Source organism: Notolepis coatsorum, assembly GCF_963971535.1.
Source record: "Notolepis coatsorum genome assembly, chromosome: 19".
NCBI classification, from domain to species: Eukaryota; Metazoa; Chordata; class Actinopteri; order Aulopiformes; family Paralepididae; genus Notolepis; species Notolepis coatsorum.
Window position 1 is genome coordinate 1,307,042 of NC_140183.1, and position 26,139 is coordinate 1,333,180.

Sequence of the window (26,139 nt, forward strand, 5' to 3'; positions counted from 1 at the left end):
TGATCGAATCCTATAAAAATGTGGACGCATTTGGTTTACGTTCCGTTAGCTGAGCCCTACTACATCCAGTCCTTGTGCTAAACCCTCTCTCTCTGGAGCTACTGGACTATAATCGTCTTGTCTGAGTGCAGGAACAAAGAGTAAAAAGCACAATGTGGGTAATTCTGCTGTGGTCATGAGTGTGTGTGGTACCTTCTGCTCTGTGGCCTTCTGGGCACATTCCTTCAGAGGGTCCTTGTCCACAGGCGTGCGTATGCGGGCCAAGGTGCGGTTCTCACAGTTCTCTATGCACAGGCGAAGTTCTCTCAGCTGAGTGAGGTAGGTCTTACATTCAGACTCGTCCTGTTGGCCTGCGTGGAGCGTCAGAAAGAGTTTAGAGACAGAGAGCTTGGATGGACTACCACTGGCCCTCAGGGTACGGCTAAGGGGAACACTGACCCTCAGGGTAAGGCTAAGGGGAAACCTGCATCAAACCAGTGGTCAAATAATATAGAATTATAGAAATAGAGGAGAGTAGAAACCAAACACCCCGACTAGTTGTGGGACAGTCCCGCGTTTTGCACTAATGCACCGCATTATGTTGTCTGTGCGAGCTGTGTGTTGTCAGTGTGCACACTTTGAACACTGCAGCAACTTTGATCAGCTTAATTTCCACTCATGCAGAGTAGATGATAGGATTTTTTAATAACCTAACAAGAGGTTTGTGAAGTGGTATAAAATGGTATAACATTCACTGTGGTATGTGGTGTTTTTGGATGGATATTTTGCTAAGTCATATATACCAATTCCTTAACTTTTTAAACCATAACCTAACCATAACTCTAACCTTAACCTCACCATAACACAACCTCGATCTTAACCCTAACCACACTGTTAAGTTAACCACAAAGTCACAGAGAAGCTAGAAATCGGTGCCAACTTTTGGTAGCATGTGCAGTACTAAAAATCAGTTGATGAGGATATGTTTAATGTAGAGACATATATGAAGGCGTTTATCCGTGCACTTTTCATAATCATCAAGCATGCATGTTGCATCACACATACACACAGCTTACATTCAAAGCAATGGGTGTGACAAAAGCACAACGCAGCTTAACAAACTACTGTACATACTGTACATAGTACTACTGTTTTGCATTCTTCTTCAGCGCTGTGTTGCAAGAAAAGAAAATATGAAAGCCTTGTTGGGACCAGGAGCTTCAGAAACAACGTGCAGAGTCGCTCAGAGCCCCAGAGAAGCTGAACATTCAACGTGAACTCAATGAAGCGGTGAAAAACGTGTATTTTATATATATATATATATATCTTTAACATCCCATCCATGTCTCAAAGCGTGGCCACACGTTGGCTTGGTGAGCATTAGCTTCACTCAGCTTCACATCACTCACCTTCACGTTTAACCACTGGTCCTGAAAGGTGAATTAACAGTTATCTAAGGCTGCTACACCACTTATACTGCAAAGTACAAGTACATACCAAGTACACAGCGAGTAATAAAGAAGAGAGAACCCACTCGCACCTCCATTCCACCGTTCCAACGCTCTAACAAGCAGCGCTTGGAGCCTCGTGGCTTTTCATCAAGTCGTTCTGACCTCGTTTTACCTTCTTTTGTGATTATTACCTGTTTTGTTTATTATTGTCTCGTGTTAAGAATAAATTAATGAAATGATCTATGTCTCTAATTCTCATATTGGTGCATTCTTCCAATTCTCCTCTCACAATATTCACCCTCACTGAACTGAGTCATCTGAAAATGTGCACATCTGTGATGTCAGAGGTTTCTCAGCTGCATAATAATGTGGCAGTTGGCACCAGGCCACACAGTGGTTGGAGCCCAGCCTCAAAACGGCTTAAGAGCTTGAGGTAGAAAAATGCTGTTTTTGAGTACTTGATTAGAAATACAAAACAATGAATAAAAAAAAATTAAGAAAACTTACAGAGGTGTTCCATAGACTCACAGGAATTGTGTAAAATTGCCCAAATAGTGAAAGAAATAGTCAAATAGTTCCCCTTTAACTATATTTAAAAAAGAAATACTGTATATAATATATACAGTATTTATTTTATATATTTTTTTTATATAGATAAAACATATAGTAAAAAGAATACAGAAAATCGATTAATTAATTAATACATTTTCTGTATTTTTTCAATATTGGACATCATAATAATAGAAAAGTAGGTACACAAGGGTATTTGGAACCTATTATAAGTAAGGGATAATGTATGGCTACGAGGTCATTGTCGCAAAATAATTGACCGACACGGAGTTTAAAATACAGAGGCGCCGCGCCGAGGTGTTTTAAACGTAGTGAAGGTCAATTATTTTGCGACAATGACCGAGTAGGCTATACATTATCCCGCTTATTACATGGCTAACTTACTAACAATATACCTAATTCATTTGACAAATCGCAGTTGTTCTGTGGCTCTGTCAGCCCAAATAAAGTGATTATTATTATCGCGGGCAGCAGCTCTGTTCTGGCTCCGCTGTGTTCTGGCTCCGCTCGTCGCTCCGCCCCCTGTCATCGCCGGCAGCACTGAATTGCACTGAAACAGTGTGTCAGTGGGCTTGATTGCCAACAGCTGCGCACTGCGGTCATTATTGAAAAAACAGCGGTCATTATTGAAAAATAATGACCGCAGTCGGGGGGCTATTGACCAATCACAAGCAAGCATTTCGGCGAATGTGAAAACGCCATGTAATAAGAGTAAAATAATGAAGGATGGCATCTGAAATATTGCATATTGCAATAATACCTCTGAGAGCTCTTGAAACAGCCTGAGAAAGAAGGACTTGTTTTCTTGAATGCCTCTAAGTGAGTTTGGAGTTTGGAAAATCCTTGGAATTTTTTAAAACATCAGTAAAAATACAAGAAATAAAACATGTGAAGAGAATGAAAAAAAAATTAAACATTAAAATGAGCTAAAACAACAGAATAGACAACAAAACACAAAAAAAGTATATATATACAAACAATATAAAACAAAAACAAATCATTGATCTGTAGCAATGAAATGAAAAGAAATAAAATAAAAACATAACTCAATTTACATTCAAAAAGGAGTAGGAAGAAGTATACACTTATTTAATCCTACCCCTTTTCCATTACTTCAAATTAATGTACTAATTTAAAACCTCACAAAACAACTATAAATATATGCAAAACAAAAGAAATTATTATATATGTAAAACATGAAAGAAATTAAATAAAAATGTAAACACCCGTGAATGTCAACTCCCTTCCTCATCCCTGTACCTCGTGGAAATAATTTCTTTATAATTCAGTTTGAATTGTCTCATGTTTTGGACATTGCTTTAGCACCACATTCACAGACTGTTCCACTGGTAGTGGACGTTGATTGACTAATTGGTACATGATCAGGCACGGCTGTGGGCAGTTGACCTCGTTGGGAGAGGACCTGGAGATTGGCTGAAGGACACTCTCCAGACACCTCCCCCAGCTCTCTCCCAGTCTCCCATAGGTGCGTGATGAGGTCATGGAGATACACCTTGGCTTTATAATAGCAGCCCACAGTTAAGATGGCAGACTGTTTCCAGGGCAGACGTCTCATGTGACAGCGTGCAGTCCATCCCGCATCTGTGTGTCTATACGCTTTGCCATCAACTGAAGAGGGCTGACTATCTGAACAGGTTTGAAAGGTGTTTTTATATTTAAGTCCCAAGAATAATTTATTAGTAGTGCTGTTGATAGATTAAAACAATTTAACTAATTAATCTCTCAATTTTCTGTACTAGATAAAAAATAGCATTTTTCTGCTTAAGACCGAAGCTTGTAACAGATATTTACTTGAGTAAAATCATGGAATTAATGTAAAATCAACACCAAGTATATTTAGATTCAAAGACTATTTTAAGCTTTCTTTGAATACAGTTTCTCTCCTGTGAAATACAAATGTTCAACAACCATCAACATTGACTCAGCTAGACCTCTTTCTTATATCTGCATGGTGCTAAGATTGAAGGTTTTTCACTCTATAGATGAATCTAGATTAATTTATTTTAATGCTTTAAATAATTTTAATTAATCAAGTTAAAGCATTCATTTTGACAGCCCTAATTATTAGTAAAGCCATCATCAAAGGGTATTTATTTAGTTAAAATATTTGCTAAATGGCTCTACATTTGGACGGCCGTGCACTGATTCAGTGTTTGTTCAGTAACATGGGTCTCCCAAATCCATTTTCTGATATCCCTTCCCACTTTATCCAATCGGGAGAGAATCCTATATATTTAATTTGCTTACAGGTTATTTGACTGTTTCAAGCACATATTTGCTTTTAACTAGTTTTTATTCAAATTTGACAATTTCTTTTACAGTGTAGAGTTCTCTCCTGACTATAGGTGAAGTGGGAATGGGATGGGATATGTGTTTTATGTTACTTACCAAACATCTAAGTGATGGCTGTTGGAATGTAGAGCTATTTTAACATAACAAAATGCATACCACTTACAACACCTTAATGTCTTGCTAACTCTCTCCCAGCGCCTTCATGTTAATGCGTGTCACTTTATTTTCACGTGAAGGCTGCTCATGTATACAGATTAGTTCCAAAGGAGGCTAATAGAAAATATATTCATGTTAGGGGTGTAATGAAGCTAGGTCTAGTTGTGCCCTTTTATGACTTGTCGTACAGAACGTGTAAGTCGTAAAGCGCCAGCTAAATGATCTCTATGGGAATCTTAAGATTTGACGGAAAAAAGAAAGGTCCTTAAACATTTACAATTTGATGATTATCCTCTTCCAATTGTATTTTTTTCCTTAGTGTATGGTTAGTGCTATTGGCATAATGTTTAGGACCTTGGTTTAATAGGTTGTCTGGTTACTGCATTTGGCATAATCAAGATGTATTGCCTACATCATGTGTGCACCTTTCCCCAGTGACTGTCAGTTGTTGCGAGTGCCCTCTTGATGTTGAGCCTCCACCCTGATTCTTGTCTGGTCCAATATGTAGCCCAGTAACTTCTCTCTGCCCCTAGATGGCTTCCAATGGTGCAGAGGCTGCCCAGAACCTGCAGTGTCCCATCTGCTTGGACCTGTTCACTGAGCCCGTCTCCACGCAGTGTGGCCACACCTTCTGCAAGGCTTGTTTTGAGGCGTGCCAGGGGCACCAAGCCAGCTGTCCAATGTGCCGCGAAGACTTATTGGGTCGACCAGCCTTGCAAGTCAATTGTGTTCTACAAGACATTATCGAGTACTTCAGGATGGCCTCCACACCTGTAGGGGGACCGGAGGACAGGATGTGCCCAGTGCACCACCGTGTGCTGAGCCTCTTCTGTAGGAAGGATGATGGCCTGTTGTGCCAGTCATGTGCCACACGGACTCACACGGGAAACGAACATGATGTTCTGACCATATCTGAGGCTCTGGAGGTAAGCTCATGTCTGTAGTAACTGTATTACTCTTAATACTCTTATCTTAGGCAACTTGATTTGTTTTAAGTCTTATTCGTGACCTGTTCTGTCTAAATGTTGAGCGATTTGCAGTGTAAAATTTCCCACGGGATAATAAAAGTGTTTTCTCCCAATTTTTCTATTCTCTCTTCCCTAATTTTGTATTGTCCAATTCTACCCTCCCCTGTCTCGAACGCTGTTAGGCCATGCCGCCCCGTCGCTTCCTGACTTCTACTGCGCAGGCGCACCAACCGACCTGTAGGAGTCGCTGTCCACAACGTCCGATCACCAGCTTCCCAACCCCTAATACTGCCAATTGTATTAGTATGAACGACCAGCCAAGCTGGTAGCAACGCCGAGAGCTGGGCTCGAACCCAGCATCTCCTGCATTAGTGGTGAGCGCCTTGCCCACTGCGCCACCTAGCCGCCTTAAAGTATTTCTATAATAAAACTTTAATCTGCCAGGTGCCTGGGTGGCGTAGCGGAGATTGGGCCAGTCGTCATACTATCTCAATTGACAGAGGTAGCGGGTGAAAGTCGATGGGTGGGGATCTGGACGTTGTGGACAGCTACTCCTACAGGTCGGTTGAGGGACGCCTGCACGGCAGAGACGGGAAGTATCGGAGGCAGTGTGAGCCTCTCACGCGTTACTCCTCGCCACTGAGTTCACGCTGTCTGGTGAAAAGATGCGACAGGCTGCCTCCTCGTGTACCGGAGGGGACACGTGATGCAAGGCTTCAATCCTCACTACAGCAGACCAGTGGAAGGCATAGTCTAGCAACGTTCAAGACGGGGGAGGGGAGAATTGGCAATATGAAATTGGGATGGGAGAAAAATTGAAAAAGTGGATAAAAAAAACATTAAATCTGCAAAGCACAGTTTTCTTGCAACATGTATTTATGCCTGCATATATTTCTATATCGTCCCAGGAGGTGCTTCCATTGATTCAGATTAAACTTGGACATCTGGACTGCATTGAATGCCCTGAGGTGAGGAGGGTTACTAAAACCTGCCCATTCCTTGTCAACATTTATTTTGTTTAGCCCTGACCAAAACCACCAGATGAGGAGTTATATTTTAACCAGGCAGGTCAATCATGGGGGGGGGGGGGGGGGGAGAAATCAATTTGTCCATCTTTTGCACCTCGTTCCAACTGCTGGGAGCAGCAAATTGGAAGGAGGACAGACCAAAGGAAGTGTTGACACGGAACATCTAGCGAGTAGATGACCATTGGTCCACATGATGCCTTATTAGGGACAGTGATGGTCCAATAGTCTGTGACTGGCTCTCAGCTCAAGTGCTGGCTCAGAATGTCACCCGTTTTTCAATGTAATTAATAACGCTGCTCAATCTCTATGACTCCTCCCACAGGCCGGGGTGCAGCGTGTGGTCCCGCCCCTCCCACAGGCCGGGGTGCAGCATGTGGCCTCGCCCCTCCCACAGGCCAGGGTGCGGCGTGTGGCCCCACCCCTCCCACACGCCGGGGTGAGGCTTGCGGTCCCACCCCTCCCACAGATGAGGGTACGGCGTGTGGTACCACCCCTCCCACAGGCCAGGGTGAGGCGTGCGGTCCCACCCCTCCCACAGCTGAGGGTACGGCGTGTGGTCCCACCCCTCCCACAGGCCAGGTTGAGGCGTGCGGTCCCACCCCTCCCACAAGCCAGGGTGCGGGGTGTGGCCCCACCCCTCCCGCATATGAGGGTACCGCCTGTGGTCCCGCCCCTCCCGCAGACCAGGATGTGGGGTGTTGCCCTTGACGTGGAGTTGTGTGCTTCTCTGAAGAAGGACCTTCACCTGATGCTTGTCCAGACAATGGTTGAGACTATGATTTAACAGTTTGCACTAATCAGCTTACTTGGTTATACTGGTAGCAAGTTTCCTCATCAAGTGTCCTGTTTTGTTTTTCACTCCAGCTGACTGCGTTGGCAAGTCGTGATGACTGTCGGTGCTGGACGGAGACCAGGCTTAAGGCGATGTCACTGACTGAAGCACTACTTCTACTGCAGGACACGACCGATGACGTCAGCTTCTTGAAGGTAGAACTCCTTGTCTTCATCTTTCATCTAGAGACCTACTGTATGGTTGGTTGGTCATGTTCTTTGTAGTAGCCTAAAATCCTAGTTTTAAAAATGAACCCATTCACCTTGTGGAAAACCTTGTCTGTAGTTATTGCTCTTGATTTGATGGCTGCTTACTTGTACTTACAATCAACTTGACATGGACCCATTTTCACCCCCCTCTAGATTCTTCTCTCCATCAAGGTGCATCTTGATCGGTTTGCGGTTCCTTATGTAGCATGATCTAGAAGACTCATGAGTCATGTACTTTTAAAAGCTTTTTATGTGTTTTAATTCTTTTCGTGTATCTACTGTATACTGTTTTAAATAAAGACTTTTATAACTTCATCGCTGCCTGCATCTTGTTGAGCCTAATGTCTGTCTCTTTGGTGCAGACGGCACGTGCCAGTGTCTATCGTAATGGAACGCTAAATGCAGTGGTGTAAACCAGTGTATTTTGTTTGCAGAAGCACTTTAAAGTCTGTGGCCTGGATTGGGAGCCGATGCAGGGAGGATGGGGTGGTGTGTGTGTGGTCACATTTTCTGGCTTTGTTCAGGATTCTAGCAGCTGCATTTATGAAGCTGGAATTTGGTAGGCCAGAACTTGTAATAAGTCATTACAAGAGTGTTGGATGAAGAAATGGCAATACTTATTTGGCAAATGGCAATACAATTATTTCATGAGTGGGTAATTAACACAACACAGGATTCAATGTCCCCGATCACTGGTGGCCATAACTATTTAAAAAATACTCTATAATATACATTTTCAGTATTGCACATCATAATCATAGAAAAGTAGTTACAAAAGGGTATTTGGAACCCGAGTAAAATAATGAAGGATGGCATCTGAAATATTGCAATAATACCTTAGAGCTCCTGAGACTGCCTCTAACTGAGTTTGGAATGTGTCACTAATTTTCTTTCCCCCAGTGTAGTTTTTTTTGTGCCCTCGTCATGTTTGCTTGTGGTTCGGTTTCAATTGGCGGTGAAGTTCTCTAACGGAACGTAGACTAATCTCAGTCACACTCTTTGACTGGGACCAAATTCGGTCATGCCCCATTTTGCACAACATCCAGGCTTTTACCGTCAGCGTTTGGGAATTTCATGTCGACAGGGAGATGGAAGTGAAATTATACTTTTAGAATATATATATATATAAAATATTTAGTCATCTAAAGACTATTAGATATGTACCAGTAAAAAGTGGGAATCTCTAGAATGTGTTTTGGGCGACTGTTTACAAGTGTGCGGGTAGCCTCTCTAATCTAGGGTTTCCCAAACTTTTCAGGCTGCGACCCCCAAATAACTGTCGCGACCCCCACTATTATAGGATTTCTTTTTTTTTTTTTTTATAAATTGAAATGTATGGTTGAAACATCAAACGTTCAAACACACACACACTAATAAGCATTGGAGGCTTTTAACCAGGGCCGGATTGGGGAAATCATTCAGGCCAGGAAATAGTGTAAAATATAGCCCCAGTCAGGCCACTTTTTAAGCAGGGGGTCTGGGGGTGCAAGAAATTGTTACAAAGCCTTCATTTCCTGCATTCTCGTGCAGGAATTTTTTTATGTGTACCCTTTAAATGCCAAGTGTTTGTGATGGCATCACAAATTATTGTTAAACAGGCTAGCATATGTATGATTAGCAACAACAAATTTTTATGGATTTTCAGTTTTTTTGTAATTGATAAAAAATTCAACTTCAGCCCTGATAACACATATTCATTTTATAATTCGAACCCTTTAAATGCCAGTGTGTGATGGCATATATTTGCAATATATCAAATGCAAAGTAGATTTTTCTGGGGGGGATTATTACAGGCTAGCATGTGTCAATGATTAGCAGTTCCTTTTAAGGGTCCCGCCTCCACCAATCGCATGCGGCTCCCTTTGTCTGTGTGTGAGAGCAAGAGAGAGTTCTCCAACTTGTGAGTTGCAGTGATCTCCTGGTTGTTCCCCACCTAGGTTATCCAACTATTGCGCTGGTGCAACTAGAAACACTGGCCTGGCCTGCTTCTAAATTCATTGGCCTGACTGCAAAAACAAATAAATGTACTTTATTTTTTTTAATCATCTATATTTTGCACCGTACCCTAAATGGACATTCTCCCAGCAGCAGAGTAGCACGGCCTTGAAGAAGACTGAGGTTTGAGCGGGTTTCTTTTTTTTTTTACAGTAAAGTTAAAAAAAGAAAATCCTTGGTGCTGTGATGGGTCAGGGGCCATATTTATATGTATTTCCTTTTTATTTTTGTCTCTTATTTACTTACGCCTACTGTAGTTAAACAGCCAACACACAGGGGGGGAAACCAGTTCTTAATGCCACCTGAAATTTAAATTTAAAGGTGCAAAGTAAAACTTTATTCTGTATAGCGCCTTGCTCTCCCAGAGTGCTCTTACTAAATGATGATTATCATATATTTTTTAATTGGTCAGTAGGAGAGGGATGGGTCTCACTGGAAGCCACAACATTGACAGTCAATAAGTCACTGGACTCATGGAAATTCCACACGTGGAACTTCATTCACCTTTGTGAACACGGGCTACTAAAAAGCAGAAAGAATGACACATTGAACAGATCTCTACTGATTTTATACAGTACTTTTGTCTATTATTCCACTTTTTTTAAGGTGGTATAGATAACATTTTTATGTAGAGTATAATGTGAATTGTTGTGTTTGTCCTTTATTTGGTGTTGTGTTCTGATTCTGAATTACATTGCACAAAATGTGGGACCCTCTCGAAAACGAGATACTGTATCTCAACGTAGTTTTCCCAATAAAGAATTTCAATATATAGAGTAATCCTTTTTTTAAGGAGTTTAGAAATGCCAGGTTTAGGCTCGAAGCAGAGGCTCGTGTGGGTTCTTTCTCTTTTTCTCAGCCCGGCGCCAACCGGAGGGCTCGTGCATTTTTCTCCTCTCTCATTCTCATACCAAGCATGTCTGCTTCAGAGGACGCTCACCTTTCTCCATGGAGCGGAGCAGGTTGTCAAAGTGCTGCGTGGTCTTGGTGAAGTCCCCCTCGATCTGCATGCGGTCGTCGGGCCCGAAGAGTTGGGAGTCCTGGCTGTCGCGCATGAAGTCCTGGTAGTGGAGCTCCAGGTTCCTCATCATCAGCCGGTACTCCTCGGTCTTCATCATCTTGAACTACACAGGACACACGGAGAGGGTGAGAGGTGGACTCATGCACTACTACTATACCGTAACATATCATCTACAATACTCCTCCCCCAGGTTGTCTATAATATACAATACTCCTCGCCCATCTATAATATACAATACTGCTCCCATCTATAATCTACAATACTCCTCCTCCATCTATAATCTACAATACTCCTCCTCCATCTATAATCTACAATACTCCTCCTCCATCTATAATCTACAATACTCCATCTATAATATACAATACTGCTCCATCTATAATCTACAATACTGCTCCATCTATAATCTACAATACTGCTCCATCTATAATCTACAATACTGCTCCATCTATAATCTACAATACTGCTCCATCTATAATCTACAATACTGCTCCTCCTATAATCTACAATACTGCTCCATCTATAATCTACAATACTGCTCCATCTATAATCTACAATACTGCTCCATCTATAATCTACAATACTGCTCCTCCATCTATAATCTACAATACTGCTCCATCTATAATCTACAATACTGCTCCATCTATAATCTACAATACTGCTCCTCCATCTATAATCTACAATACTGCTCCATCTATAATCTACAATACTGCTCCCCCATCTATAATCTACAATACTCCATCTATAATATACAATACTGCTCCATCTATAATCTACAATACTGCTCCCCCATATATAATCTACAATACTCCTCCATCTATAATATACAATACTGCTCCATCTATAATCTACAATACTGCTCCCCCATCTATAATATACAATACTGCTCCATCTATAATCTACAATACTGCTCCATCTATAATCTACAACACCCCTCCTTCTCCTCAATCTATAATCTGCAATACTGCTCCTCCTCCTCCATCTATAATCTAAAATATTCCTCTATCTATAATGTACAATACTACTCCATTTATAATCTATCATTTTTATATTGTAAAAGTTGTTTTTACAATGTTACGTTAATAAAATAAACGTTAATAAAACAACATTGACAATTATTTTGAATTACCATGAGTTTTACATTCGTTTTATAAAAGGTTTATTTTCCTCTGAAGGAAGCTACATGTATACTGTATACATACATATTGTATATAGGGATGTTCGATATTGGCTTTTTTACAGATATCCGAGTTACCGATATTGTCCAACTCTTCATTTCCGATACCGATATCAACCGATACCGATATATGCAGGCCCCCCCCCCCCCCCCCCCCCCCCCCCCAAAAACGGAATAATTTCAGGTAATTACATATCTCTTGTTGTGGAATTAACACATTATGCATACTTTTGACAATAAATAAAATCAGAATTTGTTCTTACTTGCTTGCCTGGGTAAATAAAGGTTAAATAAATGTAAAATAAATGTAAAAAAAAATTTAACCGATACCGATAATTTCCGATATCACATTTTAATGCCAATATCGGCCGATAATAGATTGTGCCGTTGATACTGACAATGGTGATGTTCCAGGAGCGGATCTGTGTGATGTCTCTGGTCAGGTACTGCCAGGACAGCAGGCTCCGCAGGTCCACATGGAGCACCTGCCACAGGGTCAGCAGCTGCTGGTGGCCGGCGTCCAGACTGGGAGGGACAACATGCATAATACACATGATTAGGGATGTCCCGATCAAATTTTTTTGCTCCCGATCCGATCTTGATCATGTGATTTTGAGTATCTACCGATAATTAAAAAAAATAATAATAATAATAATGTCCCCCATCCCAATTTCTCACATTACATTCACCCTGAATGTTGACGTTATCCAGGTGAAAAGTTAACTTCATTCAAGCGAGGCATTGCAACCGGAGTAATCTAAAAACTCCGCCTCCAACCTGCTGCTTCATGAGAGCAATGGCGCCATCGTCTGTAAAAATCAGGTGACTGCAAGTTCTGCAACTAGTGGATGTCCCTCATCCTTGACATAAATCCTTTGATGTATAGTTAAATCAAAGGAAATGCGTTTGTTTTGGCAAAATTCTTCTGCTCTGTGTGACAATAAATAAATTAATGATGATATGCAATTTAAAACCAAAACTAAGGCCTCAGTATGAGTTTAAGACGTAAACATGGTCATGTTTGTTGAATAATAATAATAAAAAAAAAATCCAGATTTTAAAATTTTTTCTATCCCGATCTTCTGAAAATCCCGTGATCGGATCGGGACATCCCTATATGTGACTGTAGAAATGTCATGTCAAAATGATATCATCATTATTATCCATCAGTAGTCAACATTCAGGCTGGGTGGAATATCATTACAATGAGTAAGATATATATAAACATATACATAAACATAATGTAACGGTATACATTTAGAAATGCTGATATCATCATTATTATCCATCAATAGTCAATATAAAGAAAAGAAGAAAAGACACAAGAAAATATTTACTTATACAGTTTTCCGTCGTTTTTGTAATATTAATATTAAAAGAAAATTATTATATATTTTTTACTAGTTTGAACTGAATTCCTGCTTTGGCGATATGTACACATTTATGTCATGGCAATAAAGCTCCTTAAATAAAGTAAAACAGTGATTATTACACCAGTGAGACACTATATGGTGTATTAAATAAAGTAAAACAGTGATTATTACACCAGTGAGATACGGTGTATTAAATAAAGTAAAACAGTGATTATTACACCAGTGAGACACGGTGTATTAAATAAAGTAAAACAGTGATTATTACACCAGTGAGATACGGTGTATTAAATAAAGTAAAACAGTGATTATTACACCAGTGAGATACGGTGTATTAAATAAAGTAAAACAGTGATTATTACACCAGTGAGACACGGTGTATTAAATAAAGTAAAACAGTGATTATTACACCAGTGAGACACGGTGTATTAAATAAAGTAAAACAGTGATTATTACACCAATGAGACACGGTGTATTAAATAAAGTAAAACAGTGATTATTACACCAGTGAGACACGGTGTATTAAATAAAGTAAAACAGTGATTATTACACCAGTGAGACACGGTGTATTAAATAAAGTAAAACAGTGATTATTACACCAGTGAGATACGGTGTATTAAATAAAGTAAAACAGTGATTATTACACCAGTGAGATACGGTGTATTAAATAAAGTAAAACGGTGATTATTACACCAATGAGACACGGTGTATTAAATAAAGTAAAACAGTGATTATTACACCAGTGAGATACGGTGTATTAAATAAAGTAAAACAGTGATTATTACACCAGTGAGATACGGTGTATTAAATAAAGTAAAACAGTGATTATTACACCAGTCAGACACGGTGTATTAAATAAAGTAAAACGGTGATTATTACACCAATGAGATACGGTGTATTAAATAAAGTAAAACAGTGATTATTACACCAGTGAGATACGGTGTATTAAATAAAGTAAAACCGTGATTATTACACCAGTGAGACACGGTGTATTAAATACAGTAAAACAGTGATTATTACACCAGTGAGATACGGTGTATTAAATAAAGTAAAACAGTGATTATTACACCAGTGAGACACGGTGTATTAAATAAAGTAAAACAGTGATTATTACACCAGTGAGACACAGTGTATTAAATAAAGTAAAACAGTGATTATTACACCAGTGAGATACTGTGTATTAAATAAAGTAAAACAGTGATTATTACACCAGTGAGATACGGTGTATTAAATAAAGTAAAACAGTGATTATTACACCAGTGAGATACGGTGTATTAAATAAAGTAAAACAGTGATTATTACACCAGTGAGATACGGTGTATTAAATAAAGTAAAACAGTGATTATTACACCAGTGAGATACGGTGTATTAAATAAAGTAAAACAGTGATTATTACAGTGAGATACGGTGTATTAAATAAAGTAAAACAGTGATTATTACAGTGAGACACGGTGTATTAAATAAAGTAAAACAGTGATTATTACACCAGTGAGACACGGTGTATTAAATAAAGTAAAACAGTGATTATTACACCAGTGAGACACGGTGTATTAAATAAAGTAAAACAGTGATTATTACACCAGTGAGACACGGTGTATTAAATAAAGTAAAACAGTGATTATTACACCAGTGAGACACGGTGTATTAAATAAAGTAAAACAGTGATTATTACACCAGTGAGACACGGTGTATTAAATAAAGTAAAACAGTGATTATTACACCAGTGAGACACGGTGTATTAAATAAAGTAAAACAGTGATTATTACACCAGTGAGATACTGTACGGTGTATTAAATAAAGTAAAACAGTGATTATTACACCAGTGAGATACGGTGTATTAAATAAAGTAAAACAGTGATTATTACACCAGTGAGACACGGTGTATTAAATAAAGTAAAACAGTGATTATTACACCAGTGAGATACGGTGTATTAAATAAAGTAAAACAGTGATTATTACACCAGTGATACACGGTGTATTAAATAAAGTAAAACAGTGATTATTACACCAGTGAGACACGGTGTATTAAATAAAGTAAAACAGTGATTATTACACCAGTGAGACACGGTGTATTAAATAAAGTAAAACAGTGATTATTACACCAGTGAGACACGGTGTATTAAATAAAGTAAAACAGTGATTATTACACCAGTGAGACACAGTGTGTTGGAGACCAGTAGTCTGGTGTTCTCACCTGGAAGCGCCGTCGACAGCCTCCTTGTTGACAGGGGGCGCTAGGAAGCAGACTGACGGCACCACCGCCTCGGTGCCTGAGTGGTTCAGAACCCTCCACTTGGACGGCTGGGAGTTGTTGAGCAGAGCACACTCTTCTCCCTTATGGACCGTGATCTGCAGCAGTGAGACACAGTATCAGATCTACCCATCAGCCTGCTCTCTCTCTCTCTCTCTCCATCCCCCAAGTCCAACCTTCACAGTTTGTTTCTGCAGGGCAGCTCTGGAACTCCCTCCCGCCTCTATACTTTAGGCAACTGGCTTGTCCTTCCGCGTTCCCGTTTTGCGCTCTGATTGGCCACGCACGTTTCTGGTCATGTGACATGTGCGCCAATTGTGGGACGGCAAGTTTTTGCACGGTTAAGCTTAGGCACTCTTTCGAAGTTGGTTAAGGTTAGAGTTTGTCTTGGAGCATGGCGATAGAACGGCAGGTAGTTTGCAGGCTGTTCGACGCAGGAAATGGGCAAAGACACAGCTCGTCACGCTATTGGGCGCACATGTCACATGACCAGAAACGTGCGTGGCCAATCGGAGCGCAAAACGGGAACGCGGAAGGACAAGCCAGTTGCCTAAAGCATAGCTTTAGAGAGCTCCCTCCCACTAGTGTAAAATAACGCTGATTTCTAAAAGAAAGCACTATATAAATCGAATGTATTATTATTATTATTATAATAAGAAGTCTGCTGGGAGGTACTTTGCAGTCTAAGATAAGATACGATAAGATATTCCTTTATTGATCCCCTTGGGGAAATTCAAGCATCATAGCAGCATGGGGGAGGGGGGAGGGGAGGGGTACAGGTGGTAGAAGACATGATACAGGTCATAGAATTATAGTACAGTGTAGAAGTACATTTTTTTATAGAATAATAATAAATAAAAATAGCCAGTGTAAACAATATAATGAATTTGGTATATGGGCAAGTGGGCAGTGTAAAAAGGTCAAGGTGCAAGATGAGGGTATGTATGCCCTCTCAGTTATATTTTCCCTACAATAAATATAGGTACAATATATATATATATATATATATATATATATATAATCTAATAACTAATATCTAATCTAATATATATATATAATAAAAAAAAATATAAATGCTAAATATATGCTCTGATGAAGTAAGTATACAGTATACACATAAGGTGCAGTATGCTAATCTAATATATATCATCTAAAAAACTACTGGGAGGTACTGTGCAGTCTACTGGGAAGTACAATACAATGTTTCTGCCCCGTGATACGTATACTGTCACATTTTTGCATTGCGGTACATTCAATTTTGATATACTGTATTTTCCCATCAATACCAGCAGCAACACAGGACCATGTTTACTAACCACAGTCCGTCCCAGTCGGCGCCACGTGAAAAGGATCCAATTCAGGAAGTGAGGCAGGGGGTAAACAGGGGCTAATACTCTGCGGTTACTTCGGTTACTATGTGGCTACGACCTCGTTACACAAACCCATGACCCGTCTATTGGTGGCAGGCAGCCGACTAGAGGCCTCTATATTGGTTTATAAAGCAACGCGTTCTGACCTCCATCTGTTTGAAGTCGCAGACGGCCTGGATGGGGAGCTTGCCCTTGATCGGGGTGGTGGGGTTACGAGGTTTCAGCTGGATGACGGACTTGGCCCTCCTGTTCAGGCTGGACAGATGAGTCTTGAAGTCGTTCAGCTGCTCCTTCTCCTCCTGTCGGAACAAACATCGGGCGAGATTAGACCATCTTAATAATACATATTAGTAATAATGATAAGTGATAATAGACTTTTTTCAACACAAACATTCCAAAACGGACCCACGCTCGTTTGCCATTGCAGTACTAGACTTATATAAGAACAGGACGACTCACAACATTCCTACTGGGCCACAGCGCTACCTCTTACAGTGTGATTTGTCTCCCAGTAGTACAGTAACTACTTGTGTTTGCTAATAGCCGACAGGATATTAGCTTTGGATCAAACTGTTCCCCTAGCAACGCAATTCCACTGAAAAGGTCTATAGGTGCCTGGTTTCAACATGCCACACACTAAGAAGAAGAACTTCAGCTATTAGTTCAGCAGAGAGAACAAACATCTGTCAGCGTCATTAAGTGGTCTGGTCTGGTACAGTCCATTAAGTGGTCTGGTCTGCTACAGTCCATTAAGTGGTCTGGTCTGCTACAGTCCATTAAGTGGTCTGGTACAGTTCATTAAGTGGTCTGGTCTGCTACAGTCCATTAAGTGGTCTGGTCTAGTATTAAGAGGTCTGGTCTGGTATTAAGTGGTCTGGTCTGGTCTGGTATTAAGTGGTCTGGTTTGGTATTAAGTGGTCTGGTCTGGTATTAAGTGGTCTGGTCTGGTATTAAATGGTCTGGTCTGGTATTAAGTGGTCTGGTCTGGTATTAAGTGGTCTGGTATTAAATGGTCTGGTCTGGTATTAAGTGGTCTGGTCTGCTATTAAGTGGTCTGGTCTGGTCTGCTATTAAGTGGTCTGGTCTGGTCTGCTATTAAGTGGTCTGGTCTGGTCTGGTATTAAGTGGTCTGGTCTGCTATTAAGTGGTCTGGTCTGCTATTAAGTGGTCTGGTCTGGTCTGGTCTGCTATTAAGTGGTCTGGTCTGGTCTGGTATTAAGTGGTCTGGTCTGCTATTAAGTGGTCTGGTCTGGTCTGCTATTAAGTGGTCTGGTCTGGTCTGGTATTAAGTGGTCTGGTCTGCTATTAAGTGGTCTGGTCTGGTCTGCTATTAAGTGGTCTGGTCTGGTCTGGTATTAAGTGGTCTGGTCTGGTCTGCTATTAAGTGGTCTGGTCTGGTCTGCTATTAAGTGGTCTGGTCTGGTATTAAGTGGTCTGGTCTGGTCTGCTATTAAGTGGTCTGGTCTGGTCTGGTATTAAGTGGTCTGGTCTGGTATTAAGTGGTCTGGTCTGCTATTAAGTGGTCTGGTCTGGTATTAAGTGGTCTGGTCTGGTCTGCTATTAAGTGGTCTGGTCTGGTCTGGTATTAAGTGGTCTGGTCTGCTATTAAGTGGTCTGGTCTGGTCTGCTATTAAGTGGTCTGGTCTGGTATTAAGTGGTCTGGTCTGGTCTGGTATTAAGTGGTCTGGTCTGGTCTGGTCTGGTCCAGTCTGGTCTGGTCTGGTCTGGTCTGGTCTGGTCTGGTCTGGTCCGGTCTGGTCCGTACCGCGGCGTCCTGCAGCAGGTCCTCCAGGCGCGTGGCGGTGGTGGAGCGGTCACAGCTGTACTTCTTCTTCATGGTCTCCTGCATCTTCTTCATCTTGTCCTGGGCCTCCTTCACGTCAGCAAAGAACTGAGAGGAAGAGACATAACATACACACATTAAACAATATAACCCAGAGAGTCACATCGAAGTGACTAAGTGGTTATTAAAGTGATTTTTAAGAATTATTAAAGTTTTAAGTGTAGTAGTAGTAGTAGATAAGATAAGATAAGATATTCCTTTATTGATCCCCTTGAGGAAATTCAGTTAGTAGTAGTAGTAGAATTAGTAGTAATAGTGATAGTGATAGTAGTAGTAGTAGTACAGTAGTAGTATAGTAGTATAGTAGTAGTACAGTACAGTAGTAGTAGCAGGTGTAGTAGAGGTAGTGTAGTAGTAGTAGTAGTACAGTAGTAGGCTGTGTACCTGATAGTAGGATGTGTTTTCTTTGAGGTGAGCCTCGATGCAGCAGCACAGTTGGAGGATCCAGCTCCACTGAGTCTGCAGAGCGCTGGTGAAGGACTGAGAGAAGACAGGAGGAGATGAGGACCATTCTCAACAAGCGATGACATTACACAACAAGGCCACCAGGGGGCCGTTTACAATTCTTGTAGACACTACACATAGACCCTATAGAACTACAACATGTAGACACTACACATAGAACCTATAGAACTACAACATGTAGACACTACACATAGAACTACAACATGTAGACACTACACATAGAACTACAACATGTAGACACTACACATAGAACTACAAAATGTAGATGCTACACATAGAACGTATAGAACTACAACATGTAGACACTACACATAGAACTACAACATGTAGACACTACACATAGAACGTATAGAACTACAACATGTAGACGCCACACATTGATCCGGTCTTCACCTCGATGGTCTTCTTGCCTGGATGTCCCTCCTTGATGAGCTTCTCTCCAGACGCCTGGATGTCATTGATCTTCTTCTCCCTCAGTTCCAGCTCTCTCATTAGACCCTGCAGCGTAGAGAAGGGACACTTCATGTAGTAGTAGTAGTAGTAGTAGTAGTAGTAGTAGTAGTAGTAGTAGTAAAAGCATATCATGTCTCTTGTGTGTGTAAGAGTCATCCCTTACAATAAAGTATCATGGTAGTTTAATGCTCATTTCAGTTTGACCGTGGTTAATGGTAAATAATTAACCATGGCACTGTCACGGTAGCAGTCAAGTAGGTATTGGCATTGTACAGTTTTTGTACTTAAATCATAACATGGTAGGATCCAATTTAAACCACGATACCAATGGTAAAATCATGGTATTTATTATATGATGTTTTGGTTTGTGTTATTATGATGAAATTATGGAAATACTGTGATACTCTTTTGGAAACACCTTGACTCTTTTCTGACTCTTTTCTGAAACACCATGTGTCACAATCATGACGAGAGCCGCCATTGCTCTACCCACTTCCACGCCCTTATATGGGCAGCTTCCGACGCCATCTATCAGCTCAGCTGAGAGTCGTCAGCTCATCAACGGTCCGGATATCGACCCTGCGGATCCTGTTCCTGGTCGTCTCAGTGTTATCCTATCTACCCTATAAGTATGAGGACGTACTTAGCCTTGCCTGCTCTGTCTGTACTGCCTGCCATGTCCTATAACCTCTGTTCCCCCTGTGCCCAGGACCACCACTCCCTGTGCCCAGGACCACCACTCCCTGTGCCCAGGACCACCACTCCCAGTGCCCAGGACCACCACTCCCTGTGCCCAGGACCACCACTCCCTGTGCCCAGGACCACCACTCCCTGTGCCCAGGACCACCACTCCCAGTGCCCAGGACCACCACTCCCTGTGCCCAGGACCACCACCCCCTGTGCCCAGGACCACCACTCCCTGTGCCCAGGACCACCACTCCCTGTGCCCAGGACCACCACTCCCTGTGCCCAGGACCACCACTCCCTGTGCCCAGGACCACCACTCCCAGTGCCCAGGACCACCACTCCCTGTGCCCAGGACCACCACTCCCAGTGCCCAGGACCACCACTCCCTGTGCCCAGGACCACCACTCCCTGTGCCCAGGACCACCACTCCCAGTGCCCAGGACCACCACTCCCTGTGCCCAGGACCACCACTCCCTGTGCCCAGGACCACCACTCCCTGTGCCCAGGACCACCACTCCCAGTGCCCAGGACCACCACTCCCAGTGCCCAGGACCACCACTCCCAGTGCCCAGGACCACCACTCCCTGTGCCCAGGACCACCACTCCCAGTGCCCAGGACCACCACTCCCTGTGCCCAGGACCACCACTCCCAGTGCCCAGGACCACCACTCCCTGTGCCCAGGACCACCACTCCCTGTGCCCAGGACCACCACTCCCAGTGCCCAGGACCACCACTCCCAGTGCCCAGGACCACCACTCCCAGTGCCCAGGACCACCACTCCCAGTGCCCAGGACCACCACTCCCTGTGCCCAGGACCACCACTCCCTGTGCCCAGGACCACCACTCCCTGTGCCCAGGACCACCACTCCCAGTGCCCAGGACCACCACTCCCTGTGCCCAGGACCACCACTCCCTGTGCCCAGGACCACCACTCCCCCCGGCCGATGCTACTTTTCTCCGTACGGGACGAGACCGCGGACGTAGACCCACCGAGTAGTTGTCCTTCTTGGCGGTCATGTTGGCGTTCCGGTCGCTCCAGTCGAAGTTCACCTCCTCCTCCTCTTTGTCGTTGAGCCACATGAGCTCCTTGGTGGCGGCGCTGACGAAGACGTGGAGAGAGTCCAGGTGGCGCAGGCGGGACTTGGAAGAGTTCTGGGGGAGAAAGAGGTTTTATTTTAAATGTTCTGTTTGTTCACAGTGATATAGAACTAAATTATATGGCTTTTAATGTCTTGTATATTGATTGATTGATTGATTGACAACTTTATTAACAGATTGCAGAATAGGTACAATACAGTACGGCTCAATACATACAATTGTTAAGGGGATGCAGACCAGAGAAAGACTTTCGTCTTGTTTACATCAGGGTCCCCCATTTTCAATTCATCATAACATATTATGACATACATGACATACAGATAGACAGTACTGCTACATCTAGACATTTATGACATACCAGATTTGCAAATACAGTACGAGAGTATATACATTTGACGTAGAAACTGACGTAGAAACTGTACATTGGAGGAGGTTGGGTAGGTGGGGTGGGGGTTGGGGGGTGAAAGGAGGGGTGGGGGACACTACAACTGTACAAGCAAAACTGTACATTGGAATATTTACCAGTAGTTTGGCGTACTGCAGGTCCAGTTTACCCAGGTACTCTCTGTACGTCCCTTTGCTGACAGGAGACAGCTGGCTCTGAGAAACGTACAAAAAAATAAAACTCTTATTAAGTAAGACATCAACATTACATTCAACTCATGTAATTCATCCACTCAATATCAGTCATCTCAGGTGATTTATTCGTTCTCTGTCATGATCTAGTTTTAATGAAAAACAAGTTGAAAGCTAAAAAAAAAAAATCATCATTTCAGCTTTGGCCCTCTCTGGGTTGTTTTTGGGACCCGGTAGGCTACTGGTTTGGTCCTACATACCTCGTCTGCCTTGGCCCGTTGGATCTTGGTACGGAAATCCTCCACGCTCTGGTGCAGGCCTCTGTGGCCGCCCAGGTGCGACTCCACACTGGGCAGGTCGGAGCCCCACTCGGCCTCATCCATGCGCTTCTGGTTCTCCTCCACCCAGGCCAGGAGGTCCTGGGCGTAGCGCAGCGTCACCTCGTCCAGCTCCGGGCGCACCTTCATGGTGGTCTGCTGCTGGGCGGACTGGGTCGTGTTGACCTGGGCCATGGTCACGGTGGTCACGGTGGTCTTCGAGCGCAGGTTGTACTCACTGCGCAGGTTCACCAGGCGCTCGTGGAGACGGTAAACCCTTTGGGGGGATGAGAAACAGAGTTGTCTGATGTTAATAACCTGGCACGGCGGCTGTCTTCGCACGGTCACGTGATAATAATCCATCTCGTCATCAGGCTTCAAATGGAGTGCTTGTTGTGCCCCAAACCACAGTGGTTCTGACCAATCGGTGTCCTTTGAGGGACTACTGGAAGCCGGCTTTAGATCCACCTGACCAAGTGTGTTTTAGTTTAAGTGCTGGCCCGATTCCAAACAGATTCAAAGGGCGACTTCCCAGATGGTTCTGTGAAACAGACCACCTGGCAGGTCAGGTTAGTCCCGTTTCACTTTCATTCATTCATTCATTCATTCATTCATTCATCTTTATTTCAACTCAAAAATCATTGAGGGAACGTATAGTATAGTATTGTATAGTAGTGTACATAAGACCCAGTGCCTCATCCGTAGCTTAACACTGTATTGCACTATCGCAGGACCTTAGCATGTCTTTTACCATGCTTTTTGTAAACTGTATGTACATTATACCTGTTATGTCTTATTCTTATTACTTGTATTATTGCACAATCACTGCTGTGGGCATGACCCCCCCGCATTTCACTGTATGCCCTGTATGACGCCGTGACAAATAAAACTCTTGACTTGACTTGACTCATTTGACAAATAATGATAACAACAACAACAACACACAATATACACTACACTACACACTATACAATAAGTGCAGCATCGTGCGTCCGTCACGTGATGACAGAGCGCTGCCATAGGGCTCACCTGCGGTAGATGTGCTCGGCCTGCGTGTGGCGTCCGTCCTTCAGCAGCTGCACGTCGTTGAAGAGCAGGCGGATCAGGCCGTCGGCCGCGTCCAGGTCCCGCTCCACCTCCACGCCGTGCTGGGCGGGCTTCCCCGCGCTCAGCAGCCGGATGTCCTGAGAGGACCAGGGGTGCAAAGTACTTGAGTGATTGTACTTCGTTACAATACTTAAGTACTGTTTTTTGGGGGATTTGTACTTTACTCGAGTATTATTAGGTTTGTATACTTGTACTTTTACTCAATTACATTTCAGAGGGGAAAAAAACATACTTTTTACTCCTTACATTTAAAATGCAGACCTACAAAGTACAAATCTCGTAGGTCCAACCATTTTAATTAGTGTATTTGTTTCTCTGGCCGAACTAACGTTAATGTTATTAATCCTGCGGCCTCGCTTTATTTAAAAACAGTCAATCAAATCCCCATCAATGGAACATGAACCCGCCCACACCCATGCTGATTGGTCCTTGTGCAAGACTAGAAAGCGGGGATCTTTGATTAAAATGCAGACCTACAAAGTACAAATCTCGTAGGTCCAACCATTTTAATTAGTGAATTTGTTTCTCTGGCCGAACTAACGTTAATGTTATTAATCCTGCGGCCTCGCTTTATTTAAAAACAGCCAATCAAATCCCCATCAATGGAACATGAACCCGCCCATTCCCATGCTGATTGGTCCTTGTGCAAGACTAGAAAGCGGGGATCTTTGATTAAACACCTGCTATCAGAAGAATAGACCGTCAGAAAAAAGGTTTTTACTTTGACTTTTTAGTACTTAAGTACATTTAAAAGTAGAAACTTTTTAACTCAAGTGTGTTTTTAGCCAGATACTCTCAAAAAGAGTACGATTTTAGGACGGTACCCATACTTTCACTTAAGTATCATTTCTTGGTACTTTTTACACCCCCACTGAGGACCAGAAAAACACGTCAATCAACTCTCCCGCGTGCCGGGTAATGTACCAGCCAGAGGGGCAGAGGGGGAACGGATATAAGTAGTCACAATGATTGACAGATAAGTAAAGGCCACCCTGCACTTAGGGGATTTAGGATATTTGGGGATTTATAACTCGTCCATGTCTCTACGGTGCATATTTATCTGACAGTTACACCATATAGTGGTTACTTAGTACAGTATTACGCTTGGCTCTTGAACTCTCTACCCCCACACACATCTGCCATGCAGAGTCACTAACATCTTAAAAAAAAAAAAATGTAACTACTCACACAAATCTTAACCCTTTCACTGCCACACCACAGAAGGTTAACCCTTTACTATCACACTACCGACGGTAGGGTTAACCTTCTGTAGTGTGGGAGTGAAAGGGGTTAACCTTCTGTGTATTGTCGCAGTGAAAGGGTTAACAGTTTGGTAGTGTGGCAGTGAAAGGGTTAAAGGTGCTATAGATACAAATTGTATGTAGGGTAATACTTTTTTATTTATTTAATTGTTTATAATACATCCACAGAACTTTTAGAAAGGTGCAGAATAAAAGTACCCCCCCCCCAAACAATTATTGATGAATTAATGTATCATTGATAAATGTTTGCGGGTCCAAAATGAACATTGTTGTTTACATGTTGCGTGCATGTATCCCCTCCGCGTCTAGTTTTGTACCAACGGATTTCCGCCTCGAACAGCAGCAAACTACCTAACGCCTAGTTTTATCACTGGTTAAGCTTAGGCGACTCTTTCGAAGTTGGTTAAGGTTAGAGTTTGGAATCAGGGCTGGTGGTCTATCGCCATGCTCTAAGACAAACTCTAACCTTAACCAACTTCGAAAGAGTGCCTAAGCTTAACCAGTGATAGAAACAGGCGTCACACGATTGGCGCAACCAGACACGTCAGTGGCCAATCAGAGCGCAGAACGCCGAACGCGGAACTGGAAATCCGTTGGTAAAAGTAATCAGGCATCCCCTCCCTACTTCCCATTTCTCCACGTGAAATGTACCTGATCGGATAAATGACACGCTGGTGCCTCTAGTGGCTGGAGTGCTGTCTGTTTGTTACTCTATGTAAATGATTGAGTATGGATATTTTCTATCACGTTTTTATTTTGTGTGCTATGCAAGGAGTGCCATTTCAAATAGAATGTATTATCTGTTTTATTATTATGCTGTTTTTAAATAATTTCAGATATTTCTGGTTTAAGTGAGGTTAATGGCCCAGTGTGGTTTGAATGGCACCTGTAAAAAGAGCCAATAATGATGAACCAGTGTGGACTCTCCAGACCAGTCCTTCTGAGGACGCCCAGATGCGTGAATACTTTCCCTAAGGGTTTGCGCGATCTGATTGGCCACTGACGTTTCTGGTTATGTGACATGTGCGCCAATCGTGTGACGGCAAGTTCTGCCACCGGCTCTTTCGAAGTTGGTTAAGGTTAGAGTTTGTCTTAGAGCAGGGCGATAGAACACCAGCCCTGATGCCAAACTCTAACCTTAACCAACTTTCGAAAGAGTCGCCTAAGCTTAACCAGTGATAGAACTAGGCGTTAGGTAGTTTGCAGGCTGTTAGACCCGGAAATAGGCGCAGAACTTGCCGTCACACGATTGGCGCACATTTCACATGACCAGAAACGTCAGTGGCCAATCAGATCGCGCAAACCGAACGCGGAAGTACAACCCGCTTAGGGAAAGTATTCACGCCGCCCAGACTGATACATATCAGGCTGCAGACTTTGCCTCTGGGACCCCCGATCTGAGAAGGTATGTGTTATTAGATATGACTTCACAGCTATCTACACTGCAGGAGGGGATATAACAGTGGAGAGTGAAACCTATGATTCTATTGTGAACAAAATAGTGAAATTAAACTATTGCCCACATACCACATGACTGCTATGTGTCATTTGAAAATGGTCCTGTCTTGTTAAAGGAACACGCCAACATTATGGGAAATGTGCTTGCCGTCTTCTCCGGACTCAGACAAGACAATGAACAATGA

The 26,139-nt window shown here is 42.6% G+C and overlaps 1 protein-coding gene across 11 annotated transcripts in view; it reads right to left on the minus strand.

Annotated features, from left to right (window-relative positions):
• LOC311246640 (plectin-like) overlaps positions 1 to 26,139 on the minus strand; it is a gene marked incomplete at its 5' end in the record, with an annotated part of 146,553 nt that overhangs the window by 38,048 nt on the left and 82,366 nt on the right. For all 11 annotated transcript variants that reach the window (XM_084336794.1, XM_084336793.1, XM_084336792.1 and 8 more), the window contains 12 exons: positions 193 to 350; positions 10,442 to 10,625; positions 12,095 to 12,221; positions 15,261 to 15,415; positions 16,834 to 16,986; positions 18,453 to 18,578; positions 18,915 to 19,010; positions 19,389 to 19,493; positions 21,127 to 21,288; positions 21,757 to 21,834; positions 22,071 to 22,404; positions 23,157 to 23,311. In XM_084336794.1, coding sequence (XP_084192920.1) covers positions 193 to 350; positions 10,442 to 10,625; positions 12,095 to 12,221; positions 15,261 to 15,415; positions 16,834 to 16,986; positions 18,453 to 18,578; positions 18,915 to 19,010; positions 19,389 to 19,493; positions 21,127 to 21,288; positions 21,757 to 21,834; positions 22,071 to 22,404; positions 23,157 to 23,311 — 1,833 coding nt within the window. The remainder of the gene's footprint in view (positions 1 to 192; positions 351 to 10,441; positions 10,626 to 12,094; positions 12,222 to 15,260; positions 15,416 to 16,833; positions 16,987 to 18,452; positions 18,579 to 18,914; positions 19,011 to 19,388; positions 19,494 to 21,126; positions 21,289 to 21,756; positions 21,835 to 22,070; positions 22,405 to 23,156; positions 23,312 to 26,139) is intronic.